Here is a 21,114-nt window from a genome sequence, read left to right as displayed (position 1 = left end):
ACAGGCTCTTGGGTTGGAGCGCAGGCTGCCATGAAGCACCATGAACTCTTGCTCAGCACCTGTCCTGCAGCATCAGGGCAACACACTCCCTTCAGGTGGGTGGCGAAGAGCCCGGGAAACGCAAGCACTGCAAGGCAGGCCCCCACTGAGGCTCTCTTGCCAAATTCCCCGGATCTATTACGGGAAGAGGAGCAATGAGAGGAAAAAGCAAGCTGTTGCTGAATGGCTGTATTTCAAGAACTACACTTCAAAAGGAACTATGCCTTCCCTGCATGTTCACACACATTCCTTATCATGGAGTAAACACACCCGGCTTCCCTCAATGCCACAGCAAGGCACTGAAAGCACCAGGGAAAAACAAACACACACAAACAAAAAAAAAGAGACAGTAACTAAATCAGTCCATCAGTGCATCGAAACAGAGCTCTCATGCCAGCCAGTCAAGTGCAACAAAACAATGATAAAAAACCTCTTTAGAAATGTTCAAGTTACACCTTTGGCAAAAAGAAACGAAAGGGATGTGAAGGCTGCACGTCAGCCCTTTCCTCTTCCCTCCTGGCCTTTCCACGCAGGCCTCCATGGAGCTCCCAAGACAGCAGACGCCTGGCTTCAGCCAAAAGCAGCTTATTTCTCCTTTGCTCTCTAGAAGCCACCCCCTTTTCCTTGCCACGGGCAGGAGACGGACTGCTCAGTGCCTCCCCACAGCCGACAGAGGGAACTCCAAGTGGCAGACTTTGGCTTGTAACAAAACTTTGTGGCTCTTGGGGTTCACACTCCTGGCCCTACAGGAATCTGCTCTCCTCAGCAGTTCTTCGGCTACTGCACACACAAGGCATAGCATGGCCTGCCCTGGCACATCAGAGGCCACAGTCAGCAGTGGACAAAGGGCCTCCAGGGATGGCTCTCCAAAACTCCCCATTGCACAGAAGGTGCCTCTCTGGAGAAGGGACAAATCAATTCCGGTTGGCCCCCTTAGGAGAACCTAGACGTGAACTCCCATTCCCCCTCCAGAGAGGGGGGCAGGATTCCACCCAAAGAGCAGTCAAAGGGCAGCTTCGCTACTCTCCTTTCCCCACCCTGACCTCGCCCTCCCTTCATTTGACATGCAGAAGGCTGACTAGTTCAACTGAACTAACACTTCCATGTGACTGGAAGGAAGGAGGCATCCTTGCAGAAACACAGGGTTATAATACTACGCTGTGGCTTGCCTGAAAGACCTCCTGGGTCCAGCAAATGGAAACTACCTGCATGCATCTTGGCCTGGCCTTCTGAGAGTCAGAGCAGAGGCCCTACAAAGAGGGTTTCCACAAGTTCATTTGTGGGGGGGACTTGGAAGGCCGCAGTGTCTCCAAAGCAGCCCGCCATTCGTCTGCTTGCTGCCAAGGAGGAAGCGACTTCCTCAAGGAGAAGCTTGCTTCAGCCACAAACAGAAAGGCAAAATCAGAGGGCGGGAACGACTGGGAGGGGGCAGCTTCCCAGGAGCATTTCTAATGCCAAGGTGTGGAAGGGAGATCCAAATGCCATGTCCGCTCACTCCCCAGGCACAGATGTCAACACACTTCTGTTTCCACCACCCAGAGACAAGAAAGTGCTCAACACCACAGGACGACATGGCCAAAAGTTCCCTCCCACATTGGCAGATTTTTGGTTCCAGACTGGGAAGTGGTGCCTCCATCCCAAGGAAACACTAAGGAGTGTTAAGGAGTGGCATGAATTCAGGAGCCTTCACTTTGCACCCCCCCCCCCCATCCCAATATATGCAATAATGCTTCCAACATCAGTCAAGTACCAGGAGCCAAGCTCTGTAGACTGGGCAGGCAGGGAACACCCAGAGGAGTTACTGACAGTCGGGTTCTTGCTCCGGATTTCTTCTGGGAGGCCTGCTGAAGCTAAACGGGAGTGCAACGGCTTTCCAGTGCTGGTTGTCCCCTGCACTGTAGTGGAGTGTGGCAGAGCTGGGCCCAGGGCCTGGTACTCTTTTAAGTGCTGCGTGCAATTCTAGCGCTCAGATTTCCCACAACAAGTCTATGAAGCAGCTCCAATGTCTCTCAAATGCAGAGGCCGAGGACTAGTCATATCGTCCTTTAATCATCATGTTCAGCAAGGGACCCACCTGGACAAAAGCCAAAAGAAAACACAAACACACACACACGTTACTGACAGCAGAAATGCCAAACTATAGTCTTAGAGCCGAACATCGCCACAGTCACAACCCAACCAAAGAACGAATATTTGGGAGTCAAAATTCAGTCTTGCCAAGGGTCTTCACCTAAAACTGAACAGTACTGCTAAAGAGCCCCACCAATTCTCAAATCTAATCAGAAAGCTCACAGATTTTCCTCAGTAAGCAGACACCAGCTTCATCTGACAATAGGCTCAAGGAGCCTCTTTTCCAAAGAGCATGCTTTAAAGTAAGAAGAACAATAATTTCCAGCTTTTCTGAAACCTGCAAGCTGAACAGCTCTCTAAATGAGAAGGAATTGATTTTATATTTCTCTTTCCTCCCCCCAAACAGAATCAGGAAAAATGGAAGCCCAACAAAGAAAATTATGTCCAGAACGTGCCTACCCATTTGTAAAATCTGCTCAGGACATACGCAATTATGAATGACGGAAGAAAAACACACAGCTCAAGACACACTTCCTGAACATGTGAGTTGAATCTAGCTGAGTCTGTAAGCAGCCCATGAGGACGAGCAGTGGAGTGACAACTGAAGCGGTATTCCTGTAAGGCTGCGAGTTTCTCCTCACACCTCCCCCCTCTGCCATTGTTCCAGGGACTCTGGGGTCTCAGAATTGGGAAGGGTGATATTGCTTCACCCTGGTTCGCCTACTCCCAGTCTCTGTCTCTCTGTCTCTGGCACAGGCTCAATCCATCCTTCTTCTCAACCTCAGTTGTCAGTCCCTTTTTATCCTCACTTCCCCCTCTCATTACCATGAGTGACAGGTAGATCCTCCTGTCTGTCTACCCTCTCCACCTTCCCACTGGTTTCTCTACTGTTCCCTTTAAAGCCCCTGTGCTCCCTATTCCTGTCTGTTCACCCTGGGTGTGGCCAGCAGCAGCATTTCCCCCAGTGCTCCTGTTGCAGCAAGTATTCTTTCCTAGGTGTGTCTTCCCTTCCTGGCCCCCTCTTTCCTTTATTCTGGCCCAGCCTTGGAAAGACACCTTTGGAGTGTCCAGAGGAGGCTCTGGGGAGCCCCAGGAGGTGGGCTGCCCTTCTTCTGCAGCAGCTTTCGCTGCTTCCCTCAGTGCTGGCAAAGCAGCTGGCTCTCCTTTCCATAGAGAAGGGCGATGGCATGTTTGTTTCCTTGCGGCTAGCTCAGGAACACCTGAGCGGCAACAACCTGCTCAGCTAGGGCTTGATGCAGGTCTCCTTTGGCCACAGAGGGGTTGAGAAACGGGGCTCACTGATGAGGTTTGGACCAGGCTTTGGAACTCCAAAATGTTTACGTCCCCAACTATCTCTACAATGTTCAGGGGTGTCAAACTCATTTGTTATGCGGGTCAGATCTGACATAAATGGGACCTTCTCTGGCCAGGCCAGGCGGGTCATAAAATGTAACGCCAGGAAGCAGAGATGTATACTTTATACTTCAGATGTATACTGAGCCTGCTTCGGCGGGGAGGGCGGGATATAAATAAAATGTGGTGATGATGATATAAAGCACACAGAGAAACACAATTTTTTTTAAAAAAAAACTTAAAACATGCTTAAAACATCAGCACTTGTTGATCTTAAAGGTGCTTTCTTAGCTCTTTCCTTCCTTTCCCCAGGGACCAGGAGGGTAGGAGCCTCAGCCAATAGAAGGAAGAGCGGCTTGGCTCAGTAGCTCTGCTGTGCAATTGAGAGAGCCTGGCAAAGCAAGCTCTCCCTCCCCCCTTCCTCCCCAAAGGAGAAGCCTCAGCCAATGGAGAAAATAGAGGCTTTGCTCTGCAGTTCCTGTGTGATTGAGCAAACCTTGCAAAGCAAGTTGCGATGCAGAAGGAAGCAGATGACAGCCAATTGTTCATGTCTGACACCCCTGCTCTACAAAATAGCAAACCTTCAAAAGTATGACCTGATGGTACCACACATCCCTCAAGGTCTCCCATATGCCTTCTTCACAGGCTTCATGTAATCAAAAAGGTACATTTGCACACTGTTGGTGGCACCATGACAAAATCCAAAACCTCCGGAAGTCAGTACTCTCTCATATAAAATTAATAACAGGTGTTGATGTTCCATTTCTTCCAGATGTCTTGTTTCTAATTTACTGGCTGCCCAACCTTCCCTCCCGGGGATGCAAAGATTTAACAGACACATGGATAGTATCAGCAAGGACAGCAACTGCTTCCCTTTGGAGAAACCAATCACCACCTACTTTTGGTTTTGAAAACTCTGGGACCAATCTATCATGGAAAACAGTACAGACCATATCAACAGAATGCTACATTTCCCCAAGAGATCTACCTGTGATGAAAAATGGTATCCACTACTGGAATTTCTATCTTGTCAACACTTCATCCCACCCAAATAGTCTCAATTACAGCAGTGGTTATGATACTCATGGAATCACGAGATACTGCTCAATGGGTTTCCCTCCTCCTAACTTTTAAATGTCAGCATTCGTCTCCTCTGATTTTTCCTCCTTGTTGTAATACACTCTGTATCTAAGTTGTGGTTATTATGATCGTTTGCTGTATCCCTCTGTTCATGGTTGCTTGTATTGCTAATCTAGTTTAGATGACAATAAATAAATGCACTTCAGAATCCCGCCCCCCCCACCACAAAGGTAATGCCATAAGCACATTTTCACAGCCACAGTCTGTCCCTGATGCAGTGAGCTCCCAAACCTCTTAGGCTGGTCCCCTCTCAACAGTGGCCAAGGAGCTGAGACCCCACCTTGCCCAGGGTGGCTGTGAGAGAGCCACCCCCTCCCCCTCCCACGTGCCCCAGCCCCCAGGGCATGGCCTGCTGCCGCAGCCTTGGCCCCAGAATTCTCTTCCAGTCTCTCACAGGATAATCAGGATCTTCTCACTTTTCATCTTCTTGCCTCTCTTCTCCCTCAAAGTTTGCATGCGACGTTTTGAATCCTTCCTACTTCCCTCTAAGCAAAAAGGACTGGAGCTAGTTTTCAGAGTCACAATGCAGAAATGTGCATACGAGCTAGTTTTCAGAGTCACAATGCAGAAATGTGCATACGAAGTTCAGTTAGTTTATTCTGATGTTTAAGGAGACATCGAATTTCAGACCTCTGCCTTGGCTTGAGCAAAATGCTGAAGATACTATGAGAGTCTGACTTTGCAACCTTGAAAGGGCCTGTGCTTTACGGCAGCATAACAGCCAGCCCCGCCCCCACCCTCCTGCTCAGCCTCCCCACCCACTCCAGGAACCAGAAAAGGGGCCCCAGGCTCTCCCAGGATTGCTCTGCACCTCTTGAGGGGTCCCGAGGGCCTCGCCCAGCATCTTCTCAATGTTCCTCATTATCGCCACTTTCTGGTGAGCCTTCAGGGGATACTCAATCCTTTTGGGGGTTGGAGCACCCTGGAAACAAAAACACGTGTGTGAGCCGTCTCAGAAACACCCCTGGCCCTGTGCTCAGGAAAGGGGGCCTCCAACTCCAGGGAGTTTCCAAAGTAAAGACAAATACGTTGACTAAGCAAAAAGACAGGATTTGTGTCCCCCAACTCAAAGGCAGCAGGAAGACAAAAAGAAAGAGAAATCTCCAAGGGGATGAGTGGACTTCTTTTTCCTGAAAGAGGGCATTCTATAGGATTTCAAAGAGCCCAGTTCCAGATATTACACAGAACTATTCTGACAGCTGGCAAGTCACAAATACTGGTTTGGGGAAATCATCACTCTCCCGTAACCAGAGCAAGACTTTCAGAATTTCAGCCACAAGAACTACAAACTTCCCAAAGACTACAACCTTTTAGGAACAGATCCCAACAGTAATTGGAAAAATAACAGGTTATGTAATATCAAAATCTACGGGGCCTCCTTTCCCCAAGCTCCCTTCTGTCAGTTTGGGAGGGAAAACCTGCCCGGGGGAGGGGGGCAATAAGAGGCCAGCTAGAGAGGGAGGGAGGGGCTGCAGCAGGAGGCCTCCCTCACGCAAGGCTGGGGAGGCGAAGGGAAGGTAGAGTTAGTCGCGTCAGGGCTGTTCTTTTATTTGCATCACCCTTTCTCTTTCTACCTCTCGCTACTGCAATAATTTTAAATTTAGTTTAATATTTAGATTTATATCCCGTCCTATCTCACAAGCAGGCTCAGGGCAGCTTACAACAATAAAACAACAGAGTTAAAATAATATCATAAAAACAGACATTACGAAACAGGAGCAGCACAGTAAACTATCTTACATAGGCAGCAAACAGCATGTGGCTGATGGCTAACAGCAGAACAGAACACCATAATGGTGAAAGGCTGGGGGAAGCGATGACTTTCAGAGGACACCAAAGAATAATAATTAAAACCACTTGTTTGTTTTGAGCACTTATAATAAACCTGCCACTGTTATACTACCTGGTCCTCACGTCTCTTCGGTCACAGACAGAAGGTGTTTTGTTAAGAAAGCAGAAAGAGAGGGGTGGGTGCTCTGGGCCCTCCCAGTCAGACCCTTCCCAGAGGGGTGGCAGCCAGGAGAAGGTCCTCCTCCCTGGTCCCCTGCTGTGTGACTTGTACTGTTGTTTTAAAAAAGAGGTGTGGGAATATTTGACCTAGAACTGGGATTGCTCTAAAAAAGCTGCAAGTGTGTACTGCTGCAAAATAAGAGTCTTTAACCTCACTCTCAATGATGGAATGGTGGAGATGAGGGCACCTTTAAGACCAACAAAATTCTATTTAAGGTAGGAGCTTTTGTGTGCATGCACACTTCCTCAGAATATACGTATATACAGGGCTTTTCTGAGCAGGAACGCACTTCCGGCTGGCTTGGTGTGTGTTCCAATATGCAAATGAGTTCCTGCTGGGCTTTTTCTACCAAAAAAGCCCTGGGTATATACATTCCTCAGAATATAGCATTATTAACATAACATTCTAAGAAGGAGAGGAATAATCCAGCCAACAGATTTTTAAAGAACTAGATACTCGGCATGGAATAGTGGAATACAAAATCAACAGGTAAAGCACAGCCTTATGTATTATTTTCTCTGATATACACAGTATAATGAGGGGGAAACATGAAATCAAACTGGATTGGAAACACTAATATAAGATGCTTGCAGTAGATTTCAGAAGGGAAGTAAAATATTTTTGGTCCAGGGACGTTGAGGCCAGATTGCCCCATGCAAGTGGTGCCCCTTCAAGCAGCTGGCACCCAGTTCCCCTTTAATTCATGCAAGAATCTTATTCTGCCAGAAGCAAAAGCAAAGCCAGCTCACCTTGTACCAGAAGTTCACAGTGATGGTGGTTCCTCCATTCAGCAGAGACTCTATGTGATGCCACCTTCACAGAGACATTAAAAATATATACAGCTGTTTACTGATGCATTTGGCTAGTCTAGTCCCAAAATAATTTTAATACACACAACGTGGGTGCTGGAACAATGGAGCACACCAATCCACTCAGACTTAACTCCTCCCATCAGAGCCTCCATTTGTGCCGGATACAATTCCTGGGCTGAGCAAAGAGGCTAGGAGGAGTCTCCCTCACTCTCTTGCATTCGGAGTCTTTCTTCTGCCTTCAACTTAGTCTGTGAGCCCATGGCCCACTTCCTCTGCCTTCCACCAGCTTGGCTGAATAGGGAACAACAAGCACACTCCCACCTCCCCTGAAATTCATACTCAGCTCCCCTTTCACGTGAAGGGCTGGGGGCAAGGCCAGCAGCAGGTCAGCATAAAACAGACAAGGATCCTGGTTTTTACTGACTAAGAATATAAGAACATACGAGAAGCCATGTTGGATCAGGCCAACGACCCATCCAGTCCAACACTCTGTGTCACACAGTGGCCAATATGTGTGTGTGTGTGTATATACACACACACACACACATACATACACACAAACACACACACACACACTGTGGCTAATAGCCACTGATGGACCTCTGCTCCATATTTTTATCTAACCCCCTCTTGAAGCTGGCTATGCTTGTAGCCGCCACCACCTCCTGTGGCAGTGAATTCCACATGTTAATCACCCTTTGGGAGAAGAAGTACTTCCTTTTATCCGTTTTAACCTGACTGCTCAGCAATTTCATTGAATGCCCTCGAGTTCTTGTATTGTAAGAAGATATTGGATTTATACCCCACCCTTCACTCAGAATCTCAGCGACTCAGAGCAGCTTACGATCTCCTATATCTTCTCCCCCCACAACAGACACCCTGTGAGGTGGGTGGGGCTGGGAGAGCTCTCACAGCACCTGTATACACACACACACACACTGCGGCTAATAGCCACTGATGGACCTCTGCTCCATATTTTTATCTAACCCCCTCTTGAAGGTGGCTATGTGTCAGAACTTGTATCTTTGCTGCTGGTCCTCTATAATGTGACCAATGCTGTATGGTAGTTTTATTGTGGCTTGGAGCTGTATTGTTACTGAACCAAACTGACTCCATGTTGTAACCTTTGCTTAACCCAGAGTGCCTGAATAGTAATTAACCTTGCCCCACTGGTATCCAAAATATTTGGGGCTGTAGAATGAATTATGTCTTGTCTCTGCACATTCTCACACTGGGACCCTTTGAAGCCGAACAGCATGGCCTTCGGAGTAGGGAGGCATCCTCTCTACTGATAGTGATGGTGAGAAGACAGCTGCGCCCTACAATGTGAATTGTGGCTTTGTGAGATGTTTGCTTTACGTGTATAAAATCAAGCTGATGCTGGCTCTCGCCATTACTGTTATCTTGCCTTTTCCAGCACCTAGTTCTCTTCAATAAAATCCTAGCTTTGTAACTAAGTATGGGATCCGTTTGACGTTCTTGAGTTCTGACACTATGCTTCTGGCCGCCACCACCTCCTGTGGCAGTGAATTCCACATGTTAATCACCCTTTGGGTGAAGAAGTACTTCCTTTTATCCGTTCTAACCCGACTGCTCAGCAATTTCATCGAATGCCCACAAGTTCTTGTATTGTGAGAAAGGGAGAAAAGTACTTCTTTCTCTACCTTCTCCACCCCATGGATAAATGGGACTAAGTGCATTCTTGCCCATGCAAAGGCTCCAATGGCATAGACGACCTATCCACTTGCTTCCCTCCAGGCAGGCAGAAGAATGCCCTTGGAAATGCTTCCTCTTTTTGACACGCTGATTTCAATGGATTGGAAACTTTCCAGGGAGGGGACACCAAAAAGGCCATGCCAGAGATCATGGGATCCATGTGCAGAAAAGTCACGTGGCACAGCAGTAACCATGACAGGAGGAATCGGGTGGGGCAAAGCCGTTAAGGACCACCCAGTCCTCCCTGATGGCCACCCAGGCTCCTGCTGTGGCTTTCAACCTAGGACTTCATCTGGCATATGAATGAATATGAATAGTCTGCAATGGCTGGAGCCAGATTACATCCAGTGGCAACACTCAGGACGAGATACAGAGAGAGAAGCCTTCAATTCAAGCCCTGAGAGGAGCACATCACATCTGCTTGACTTCCATGATGACCAGCCAGGGACAGCCCAAGGGCGGGTGGCCCCCCAGGCAGACTGCCTGCCACCCTGTGCTCGCACACACTCTAGGCCAGGCCCCTGCTCCCCCTTCCTCTTCAGCAGTGCCATGTTCCAACTCCCACCCGCCTGCCCCCCTGGCGCGTTCAGAGGAGTGCTGCTAGAACCACCCCTACCCTTTTAGCCATGGCCCGGGCATCTCTGCACCCTCTCTCTCTTGAGTGCTCTATGAAGCTTTGCACCCCCCCCCACTCCCGGTGGTTCTGGAAGTGAGGGGGGAGCAAAGCCTCGTAAAGTGCTTACTCAAGAGAGAGCGCAGAGATGCCCGGGCCATGGCTAAAAGGGTAGGGGTGGTTCTAGCAGTGCTCCTCTGAGCACGCTGGGGAAGGGAGGTGCGGCGGAGCGTGGCACCACAGAAGGGATGGGGGGGGGGGAGGGAGAGGCAGGGCAGCGACAGCCAAGATTGGGGATCTGGCTTCCCACTCTGGATGGTGCATCTCTTGTGCCAACCCAGAAGGTGAGGAGCTTGGGTGTGATACTGGATGCCACCCTCTCTATGGAGGCCCAGGTCACAGCTGCTGCACGACCTGCCTTTTACCATCTTCAGCAGGCCACACAACTAGCACCCTATCTGGCCCCTCGAGACTTAGTACAGTAATCCATCCAACAGACACTTCCAGGTTAGACTACTGTAACTCGCTCTACGCAGGCTTACCCTTGAGGCTGATCTGGAAGCTCCAGCTGGTGCAGAAGGGGGCAGCACGGTTGCTGTCTGAAGCGCCTGTACGGGCGAGCAGCCGCTCGATGCTGCACAGTTTGCACTGGCTGCCAATTGAGTACCGGATCCGCTTGAAGGTTTTAGTATTGACATTCAAAGCCTTGTGCGGCCGGGGACCGGAATCCCTGCAGGGCCGTCTCTCCCCATAGGAGCCCGAGGCCAACATCTTCTGACCATCCCTGGCCTAAAGGACGTCCGGCTTGCCTCGACCAGGGCCAGGGCTTTTTCGGCCCTGGTCCCGACCTGGTGGAATCAGCTCCCAATGGAGGTTCAGGCCCTGCAGGATCTGTTACCATCCCGGAGGGCCCGTAAGACGGAGCTGTCCCATCGGGCCTCCCCCCTGCACCGACTGCACTGGACTGATCCTTTGAAACCAAGACAGCCGGGATTTGAACACCTCGGCTGAGACAAGCAAGCCAAATGGAGCTGTTAATACCATCTTTGCCGCCCCACCTAAGGTGAGCTGTGGCTTGTCTTAATTTTAAACTGTTTTAATTGTTTTAAATTGATTCGATTGTTTTATTGTGTTGGAAGCCGCCCTGAGCCCACTATGGGAAAGGGCGGCCTATAAATCTACGGAAATACAATAAATAAAATAAAACTAGGCATTTGTATTGGGGGGGAGAGCCCAATTTGGCGCCCCCCTCTCCTGACGCCCTAAGCAGATGCCTAGTTTGCTTAGTGGGCGAGCTGCCTTGTGTCCAGCACATGACATCAGGAGTTATTTGGGGGGCCTGATCTCTTCTGGAAGGAGAGCACTTTGGGCACACAATGCTTTGGAGGAAAGAAAGTACCAACTGTTCCTCTCAAGGATACCAGAATACACAGAAAAATGAACAGACCTTACAGAATATCTGAGGCATACATTGACTTGTGATTGACTTGTGGCTCCAATTTCTGACCCTGGCCTGAGATTCTGCTTGGAACCACCAGGCATCCCCACACCACCCTCTCTGTCCTCAGTCTGTCATGATTACCAGTACATGGGGATGTACAGCACATCTCCTGGGCCCACCACTGTCTCATAGCCCACGACATTCTGGAAATTAGGAAACTTCTCGTAGTCAGGATGATCGAAGTCAACCTAGCAGAGCAGAGAGAACACAGCATCACTGGAGAGACCGAAGCCCCAGGAAAGTCTCCTGAACATGATTATTATTAGTTTATTTATATCCCGCCCATTCCGTCATGGGGGCTCAGGGCGCAGTACATCCTTCCCCTTCTCCCAATTCCTCGAAGAAATTGAAGCGCCTGCCTCAGCACTAACCAGCAGGGTTGGCTGCATGCAAAGGGCAAAGCACTGAACCAAGACAACCACACTTTGTAGATGGGCTAAACAGAGCATGGAATATGAAAATGGTACTTGACTGGGGGGTTACATAAAACCATCCTATTTGCTGTGCGAAGACAAAAATTCATCTGATTAGCAGAAGTGGCAATAAAGGAGTGTTACGGTGAAGCTGTGACAGCCGCTGAGAGTCCCTTTGTGGACCTTTCAAGACCTATTCTGACACTCCATGTTTTAAAGTTTCTACATGTAATCATGAGAGTCAGAAGCTGGCTTTGATAAGTGAACAGGGGGAACATCCAGGAACCTGGTGGATAGCTTAGGAGAAAGCATATTTCATTTCATAGGTAAATGGTTGGTCAAGCCAACTACATTATTCTAAAAACTGATTAAACGTGATGGCTGTCAGTCAACACTCAGCCCCCTCATTTAGAAACTGGATTCCGCTAACAGAAATGGATAATAGAACACAGGACAAGAAAACATCTGGCCCTGCTCTGCTTGTGACTCTCCTTCAGGGACACTGCAGTCCATTATAAGAGCCAGAACAAGAGGCAGGAGCAGGTCCTTCCATCTGACCAGCATGAAGATCTTATCCTAGAACCACTTATGCAATGGAGGCCATATGGCTCAAAGGCGTCTCACCTGGCTCTGCCTGTCGCACGGGTGATGCACAGGATAGGGATAGAGACACTCAAATTGGTCAGGCGGAAAGAGGATGCACCGCTTGTAGCCCTTAATCTGAGCAAAGAAGTTCTGCTGTTCATCATAGTGAGCTGGAGTCACATTCCCTTCACAAGGAGAAAAGAGAAGACAATCACCACACAACTGCCCTGCTCCCTCTTGAGGAGGCCTGCTGCTGCATTCATATGGAAGGCAAACCTTGTTCCAAATGGGCCAGAAAAGGAGAACTGAGGAACCACCAGAATTTCCAGCACCCTCAATGAGGCAACAGTCCCTCTCTCAGTTCTCTAAATCGTTAACCCTATTCAAGCCACTATAAAAGCTACAGCATAGAAACACTGGACGTCATCATGATACATACATGTTTCTTTAAAAAGATGGGAGTTCCACTGTACCAAAAAGTGTGTTATCTCAACAGAGTCCCCCAATAAAGTTGTGCTCAGAGGCAACCTGAATAAGGTGCTGAGTTATTAACTGTTTTTGCAACATTGAGGTTCTTACAGAATAAGCAGCAAGAAGGGAAGACAATAATCTACAGATGAGCAACTGAAAATTAGCCCTTCTCACTGAAACTGCCACCCTGCCCAATCTGACAAATGCATTAGTTGGACAGATATATATAAAATGCTCTCCCATCCTATCTGAAATCGATCAGCACTCCCCCCGCCCCGCAAAAAAAACCCTGTACACTGATGGCAAAAAGCCCTCCTGGGGTGTGGGGCCCTGTCATGCAGCCAGTCTAGCCACAGGACTGGTTCTTTGGTGGCCAGACCCACCTGCCCAGCATCTTGTCAGACTGGTCATTACAGCCATCCTTGTGCGCTGGTGTCCTCCTGGTGTGTTGTGCTTCCTCGTGGCCCCTTACTTCTAAAATGAAAATGCTTCAGCTCCTTCCCAGTTAATGTGCAGGAGAGGGAATGAAGAGACCTTTCCCCCACAAATCTTGGCTGCCTTTCCTTATGGGATGAGAACCCTGACGATGTCGTCTACACTGCTAGCTTCAAAAGGATATCAAAATAAAAACACAGTAAGCTGGCCAAAGTCCACTATTCATATTTAAACAAAGGACTTCTCTTTACCTTCCATGCCAATCAGAAGCAAGTTGGATGTCAGCTGACCCCAGCCTCTCTTTGCCTGTTGCCTGTTAATCCAATTCCAATTAAAGCCCAGGAAATCCATTACAATTTTCCTCCCAACTGTGTCATTGAGTGTCTGCTGCAGATACAGCCTGAATATTGCAGACAGCAAGAGGGAAAAAAGGGAAACATAAACACCCCATTTAGAAAGATCTTGTTTGCCACATACACCTCTACATCAATGGCATGCTTTTTGAAGGCAAGTGAGAAGCATAACACATTTCAGCAACAGATCTGCATTGCAGAGTTCAGAAAAGGATTACCTTGAGTACAACATGATCAATTTAAACTGGCAAGCAGTCTTCAAAGAAAAACAAGTACACAAATGTGCACCTGTCATTTGCAGAAGTCACACACTGACACACATAAACAGGTGTGACCTCAACACTCGAGTCTGGGCATTTCCAGAGGATGTTTTCCCAAATCAGTTCAGACTCTGTTCCACGTGCTCACCCCATATGAAGGAAGGACATTTTAAGACTAGGGGAGGCCTCAAGCAAATTAAGTCAGAAAAAAAGTCATTTAACTGGAAACCACAAGCCAAAGAGGGAGAGCAGAGAGGGGAACACATACACCCCGACCCCATCCAGGAGTTACCGTTCTCCACTCCCCCGCTGCTGAATTTCCTGGAGCTGCTCAACAAACTCGCTGAATTTCATCTCTTCCCTGCTTGACTTGGGCTTGAAGTTCTTAAAATTGGCCATCTTTTTCTCATCATAATACAAGAACTTGTGGGTACTGGCTCTGTACACTGAGAAGTCTCCACTGCCGATGTTCTCTTGGAGGTAGTCCAGATCCCATTTCAGGGCAGGAAACACCAGATTTGTGTCTGTAAGCACAACCGGCTCCTGCAGAAAAACAGAACACAATTCAAGATCCTGAGACAATGATAGAAAAAATTAAACATTCTTGGGTTGCTTATCCCTACATCCAAAAAAATCACACAAGTCAGTCAGATAAGCAAAAAAAAAAATGAATAGTCATCCGCAATACAGAAAAATCAAGCAATTTTTAAGAGCTCTCAATTTATAAGCACCAACAGCAGAAGTATCTAGAGCACATGAGATGCCAGAAAAGCAAACGAAAATGTAATGCTGGGTTAATGGCCAAGCTGTGCTCATTGTGACAAAAAATGCCCAAGGATTCTTCTTAAAGACAAAGATGAAATGCAATTTTGCCTTGACATTCTTCTTTAAACAGCCACATAGGTCCACAGCAAAATCCAAAAACAAGAGTAGCATAATGTTTACTAAAATCTGATTCCAGGAGCACCTGATTCCAAGACCAACAAAATTTTAATTCTGGGTATCATGAACAAGAAAGCTGATACCTGGAATTAAACTTTGGTGGTCTCAATTTTTTCCCTGCTGTTTCAGACCCACCTGAACTAATGTTTACCATTAAGATCAGTCCGAACAACCCCAGGCTGTGTTGTTCAGCCAAGCAAGGCAGTATTCTTCCACCACCAGGGGAGGGGCACATACAAGCAGTTGTCTGGCCCAGGGGTGAGTGTGGAGGGCCAGGGGCTCCAGCATGATTTGCGGAGGGATGGTGCCTCAGTGGTAGAGCATCTGCTTGGGAAGCAGAAGATCCCAGGTTCAATCTCCAGCATCTCCAACTAAAAAGGGTCCAGGCAAGTAGGCATGAAAAACCTCAGCTTGAGACCCTGAAGAGCTGCTGCCAGTCTGAGTAGACAAGACTGACTTTGACCATCTTCAAGTACTTGAAGGGCTGTCATATAGAGGATAGTGTGGAATTGTTTTCTGTGGCCCCAGAAGGTAGGACCAGAACTAATGGGTTGAAATTACATCAGAACAGTTTCTGGCTCAACATTAGGAAGAACTTCCTGACATTTAGAGTAGTTCCTCAGTGGAATCAGGCTTCCTCCTTGGGAGGTGGTGGGCTTTCCTTCCTTGGAGTTTTCTAATTAGAGGCTGGATGGCCATCTGACAGCAGTGAGGATCCTGTGAATTGAGGGGGAGGTGTTTGTGAGTTTCCTGCCTTGTGCAGGGGGTTGGACTAGATGACCCTGGAGATCCCTTCCAAGTCTATGATGGACCAAAGAGGGTTTGATGCAGTATAAGGCAGTTTCATAAGTTCTCATATGTATGACACCTGCACAGGGAGCTCGCTCAGTAAGGAAGAGGCAACTGCTGTGAGGAGCAAGGGGAGAAGAGACAGAGCCGCCTACCCCGCCCGGAGTGTCTAAAGGAAGGGCAGGATCAGAACTGCCAGCCCGGGGTTGGGGGATCCCTGGAGATTTGGGGTAGGCCCAGTGTTCCCCCTAAGCTGAGTTAGCGTGAGCCAGCTCAGAGCTTTAGCCTCAGGCAAAATGGCCTCAATGCCAGCAGCCCCCGAAGTGTGGTTTTTGCTCACAAGACTGCAGCTCAGCGGGACCTCAGGCGGGCATGAACGCAGCGCCCTCGTCCCCCATCCCAGGGGGATCTCCGGGCCCCGCCGGGAGGCTGGCAACCCCTGGCAGCGCCTCCCCCACCTCGTTCTCCAGGAGCTCCTCGGCGCGCGGGTCTCCGTGGCGCAGGCGCGGGACGGGCCGCCTCTCGAAGCTGTAGGGCCGGAACTGGGCCTCGCTCCAGCCGCCCTCCGACGCGCCCCCGGGAGGCGAAGGCGACGACGGGGAACCGCCGCCCACGGCAGCCGAGCAGGACGCGGAAGCCTCCGCCATCGCCACCGGGAGCCCCGACCGGAAGCGCGTCTTCCCGCGACCGGAAGTGGCCGGCCGGAACATCCGGGGAAGCGGAGGCCGCAGGAGGAGGAGGAGTTGGAGGACCCGCGCCCCCTGGCGGCGAAAGGAAGGATGGGCTCCAAAGGAGATGGGCGGGGAAATGGTGATCTCTGCCATGCTGGCTGCGGACTGAGGCTGGCTTGCTTGTTCTGCAGGGTTGCCAAACCCAAAACGGGGGATTGGGGAGCAGAGCCTGGGAAGAAGAGGGAGCTGAGCAAGGATGTGATGCCAGGCAGGCTTCCCTTTGCAGCTTCCGCTTCTTCCGAAGGAACAGACACTTGTGTCCCCGCCTCTCCCACACACACAACTCCAGACCAATGTTGCCTCTAAGCTGCAGAGTCTTGTGAGCAAAATTTCTACTTTGTGAGCTACTGGCATTCAAGTGGTGAGCTGCTGCATAAAGTATGGTGCTCTGGGGTCATCCTTCCTGAGCTTTGTGTGAGCTGGAGGCTAAAAACTGATGAGCTAGCTCACGCTGACACAGCTTAGAGGGAACACTGCTCCAGACACCACCTGGAGGTTGGCAGCCCCACGTTTGATCAAAGCTGGCAAATTCAGTAAACAGGACAGCAGTTTTAGTGTATCCTGCACTGCTGTTGGAATAACCACAGTAGCAGGAGTTCCCAGTGGTTAGCTGTGTTGGTCTTCATAGTAGTAGAGCAAGATTTGAGTCCAGTAACACCTTAAAAGACCTACAAGATTTCAGCCCGGTTCCATATGACAATGGCAAAACTAACATCCAGCATGCATAATAAACCAGAGTCTGAATTTCAAGAAAAATGAAATGCATTTTTTGCATCTGTTGATCAAAAGTATGCTGCACAGCTTTAAAGACTAAAATGAGAATAAAATGCTAAAGTCCAAAAGCATTAAGAGACAGAACATTAAGATCTGTTTAGCGATTTTATAGATAGAAAAGTGTTAGTAGTTACAGTTGATTAGATAATATTGATGGCTTCTCTCATGTACTGACTTTTATGCACTTGTCAGCCAAAATATGATTGCTTGTGTCAGGGCTTTTTTTGTAGAACAAGCCCAGCGGGAACTTATTTGCATATTAGGCCACACCTCCTGACTTCCCCATTGTTTTACATGGCTTTTTGGAGAAAAAGCCCAGCAGGAACTCATTTGCATATTAGGCCACACTTGTGACACCAACCAGCTGGAACTGTGTTCCTGTGTGTTCCTGCTCAAAAAGCCCTGGTTTGTGTATAAATGAACTACTGTGGTATTTCTATCTTATCCAACTTTTTCTGTTTGTTTATATGAAAGAAAAACATACATATTCAGATACATGGGGGGATCAGCATGGTTCCCATGGGCACTCTGGTGCCCACTAACACGCTTCCTAGTGCCTGCCACCAGTGTTCCCTCTAAACTAAGTTAGCGTGAGCTAGCTCACAGATTTTTAGCCTCTAGCTCACACATTTCTGTCTTAGCTCAGGAAGGAATGGCCCCAGGGCACAATAATGTATGCAGCAGCTCACAAGGCAGAATTTTTGCTCACAAGACGGCAGCTTAGAGGGAACATTGCCCACCACATGTTTTTATGTGGGGCCACTTGGGGCTTTTGCCCAGTAGGGCTTCTAACTGGCCCTGAGATCCAATTGGCTATGCAGAATAAAATGTTTCAGCCTCAGCTGCCACCAGTGTTGTTTTAGTCCTCCTTCCCGGTGTATTTTGTAAAATTCTCCCTCTTCTGTCATGCACTTGCACTTCCTGGGTGTGTCTTCACCTCCTGTTGCATCCATTTTGTGGTTGGCTCTACCTCCTGCAGCAGCCGTTTTGCATTTGTGCCCACAGCCCTGTGTCAGAATCCCAAAGGTGCCTGCCCACAGGCTCCAAAACATGGTGTCCCTTCCCTGGTATAAGCTTTTGAAAGGTGCTGCATGTGAATCTTAGAGTACTAACAAAGGCTGTGGGGGGGGGGGGTTGTGTGCTCATCTGGACCAGCTGCTCTGGGCTGCCGTGACTCCCTCCGCTCTTTGCCAGGCAAAGCCACCCTCTCAGTGTTTTCTCCTAAGCTTCATTCTTGAAATTTCAGGTACTGGATTTTATAAGTTTTTAAAAATGGTCTTATGTCTCTTCAAGAGCTGACATCTTGCATTTTTTATGCATTTGCTGACATCAGAAGAGCATCTTTTATGCATTTGCTGTTTCTGTGGCTGGGGGAAAAAACAGGTTGGGCAATTTCTCTTTCCCTCCTCCCCAATCCCTGTGCTAAAATGTATATGATTTAATCGGCTATTGTTACAATAATATTGACTTTAAAACTTGTATATGAAACGGTCCCTGACATGTTCACTCCAGGTGGTACGTTCTAGTGGAAATTAATAAGAATTTATTCTGGGAATCATTTTATATATGTGCGGCAGAGTTTAATGCAAAGGAATGACAATTCCAAATAAGATCAATTTTGCATTTCAGCTCATTATGCAAATAGCCTTTTGGGGGCAGGGGGAGGACTGGTATCAATATTATTAAAGTTAGTATCCAAATCTAATTGTCTTGTCTTGGTAGAGCTGGGGGAATATGAACAGTTTGAACAGCGTGCTTATTTTATTACATTATTTGCAGCAAAACTGATACATTATCTTCAATAAGATCAATATTAGCATTAACATTTTACTTCATTACATCAGTTCTTGGGATGGTGTCTCGCATTTTTCCTGCGTTATTCACATCAGCCATAATTGGGAATGTCTCTGTAACGATCTCTATTATAAACCTCTGCAGATCAAAAAACATTCCAGATTATTTATCACTAAATCCATTTGGTCTAATGGCATTAGTTATGAACATACTCATTTGTTGAAGACAGTGATATAACTCTGTCCTACTGCTCTGTGAGAGTGTGGAGCGGGTGTGCTTATGCCTGATGGTCATGCAATATTTTCCACTCGACTGTGTGGCTTTACAAGAGAAAGCTCTTTCTTTGTTGTACACAAAGGGAAACAGACCCACGCTTTGGTCACAGCCGAGGGCAGGCAGACTTCCTGACCTCTTAGGATTTCTTGGTCATGTTCACACACTACATTTATTGCCATTTGTAATTCAAAGCCTTTACATTCCTGCATTATAATTAAATGAAGCAAACCATTTCCTCTTCTGTAACACAACAGTGTGGGCTAGTAGTTACAGTTAATGTTAGATTCAAGTTCAGTAGCACCTTAGACACCAACAAGAGTTTCAGAGTATAAGCTTTCGACCGTCAAAGTTCACCTTGTCAATATTCTCGCTATAATAAAAGTCCCATGGGGTGGCCAGATGCAGGTCTCCCAATGGCTGCATCAATCATTGTCCCATAAACCACCAGTCAAGGTCTGTTGCGTTCCATTGGCTGAGGACTGAGGAACTGCTTCACAGAGGAGAGAAAGAAAGCCTTCCCTTGATTGACTAATGGAGGGAGAAGGGAAACTGCCACAGAAAGCCTTCCCTTGATTGACTAATGGAGGGAGAAGGGAAACTGCCACAGAAAGCCTTCCCTTGATTGGCACTGCTTCACAAAGGAGATAAAGCCTTTCCTTGATTTGAGGGAGGAAGAGAGAAACAGCCACAGAAAGCCTTTCTTTAATTGGCTGAGGGCTCCTCACCCTCTTCCTCTGGGAAACCAAACAGCCAGATAGCCATAGACAGAAAAAATGACATCCCACCAGAACAACAATGTTTTATACTAGATAGAGAGAGGGAGGGAAAGAGAAGAGAGAGAATGTGGCATCCTGTGTTTAACATAGGGCCACTGGGGAAGCTGCCTTTGCTCTGTGCCTGTTGCTAGCCAACTAACTTGGTTTTGTCAGTAAACAGTGGGGGGGAGACCCTTTCAAGGCCTATTTTGGCCTTTGAGGGAGAACTCATTGGGACCATTCCTGACTATTGTTGCCAGCTCCAGATTGGTGGGAAATTCCTGGAGATTTTGTGGTGGAGTCTATGAAAGTGTCAGGTTTAGCTAGGTATCAGCTTCAATAAATTCAGTTCATTGATAAAGGCTTTTTTAAAACTGAAGGTCAAAGCTAATGCACGGACAGGCTCTTGTCAGGACTAACTATAATGGTCACGCCTCTACTTTTATATACAAGCAAGTAATGGTTAATGCTGAACGGCAAACTACCCTGCCAGACTATCCCTGCTCAAAGTCCATTCAAACTTTTCCCCTCCAGGTGTCTACCAGCAAACTATTTTCAGTACCTTGAAGGCCAGTGGGCTCCGGGGAGAAATCCTGGTGGAGAATGCAGTTACTATGCCAACCTGATAAGCATCCTGGCTGCGAAAGCAACATTTGTGCAGGAGCTAGCAAGGCTGGGTCCCCCCCTTAGGTATACATTACAGGAGGAAAGTGATACAATGTTGGAATGATAACATACAGTTGAAAACCAGCATTCACACAATTTTAGGACTAGAAGAGGGTGGCAGGAATGTTTTCCTGACAGGAAGCCACACTATGGGGATAGCAGAGGCCTCAGGTGAATATAATGCCATAGAGTCCATCCTCCAAAGCAGTTCTTTTCTGCAGGATGGGGAGAAAGATCTGCTGTTTGGAGTTCAGTTCCATCTGGAGATTGGCTACCCTAGGCCTGGCAGCACCCTCTGGGTGACTTGATGCCACCTGACTGGCATGACTTAACTAAGAGAGTAGGTTTCAAGTGGGGTGGGACCTCAGACAGATAGTGCCATAGACTCCACCCTCCAAACCAGTCATTTCCTCCTGGGGAACCATTGTTGCTAATCTCCAGGTAAGGGCTGGAGATCACTCAGAATTACAACTATAGGGCAGGGTATAAATCCAGTCTCCTCTTCTTCTTTATAACCAAGGATGAATATAAACAAATAACCAGTGCTTGTAGACAGAAAGCTCAGTATGAGCTGAGGCTAGTGAGAGATCCTAAAAACAACAAAAGGATTCTTCT

The 21,114-nt window shown here is 48.0% G+C and overlaps 1 protein-coding gene across 1 annotated transcript; it reads right to left on the bottom strand.

Moving 5' to 3' along the window:
* Positions 1 to 213: 213 nt before the first annotated feature.
* Positions 214 to 16,150, bottom strand: HIF1AN (hypoxia inducible factor 1 subunit alpha inhibitor). Its single transcript, XM_060240995.1, has 8 exons — positions 15,962 to 16,150; positions 14,065 to 14,315; positions 13,411 to 13,559; positions 12,293 to 12,438; positions 11,337 to 11,443; positions 7,363 to 7,426; positions 5,414 to 5,524; positions 214 to 2,113 (listed from the first exon to the last, which is right to left on the bottom strand). The coding sequence occupies exons 1-8, from the start codon at positions 16,148 to 16,150 to the stop codon at positions 2,069 to 2,071; spliced, it is 1,062 nt and encodes a 353-aa protein (XP_060096978.1). The 3' UTR covers positions 214 to 2,068.
* Between the last annotated feature and the right edge of the window lie 4,964 nt (positions 16,151 to 21,114).

The sequence above is a fragment of the Heteronotia binoei genome, chromosome 6 (assembly GCF_032191835.1).
Source record: "Heteronotia binoei isolate CCM8104 ecotype False Entrance Well chromosome 6, APGP_CSIRO_Hbin_v1, whole genome shotgun sequence".
Taxonomy (NCBI): domain Eukaryota; kingdom Metazoa; phylum Chordata; class Lepidosauria; order Squamata; family Gekkonidae; genus Heteronotia; species Heteronotia binoei.
This window is presented reverse-complemented; position numbering and strand designations above follow the sequence as displayed.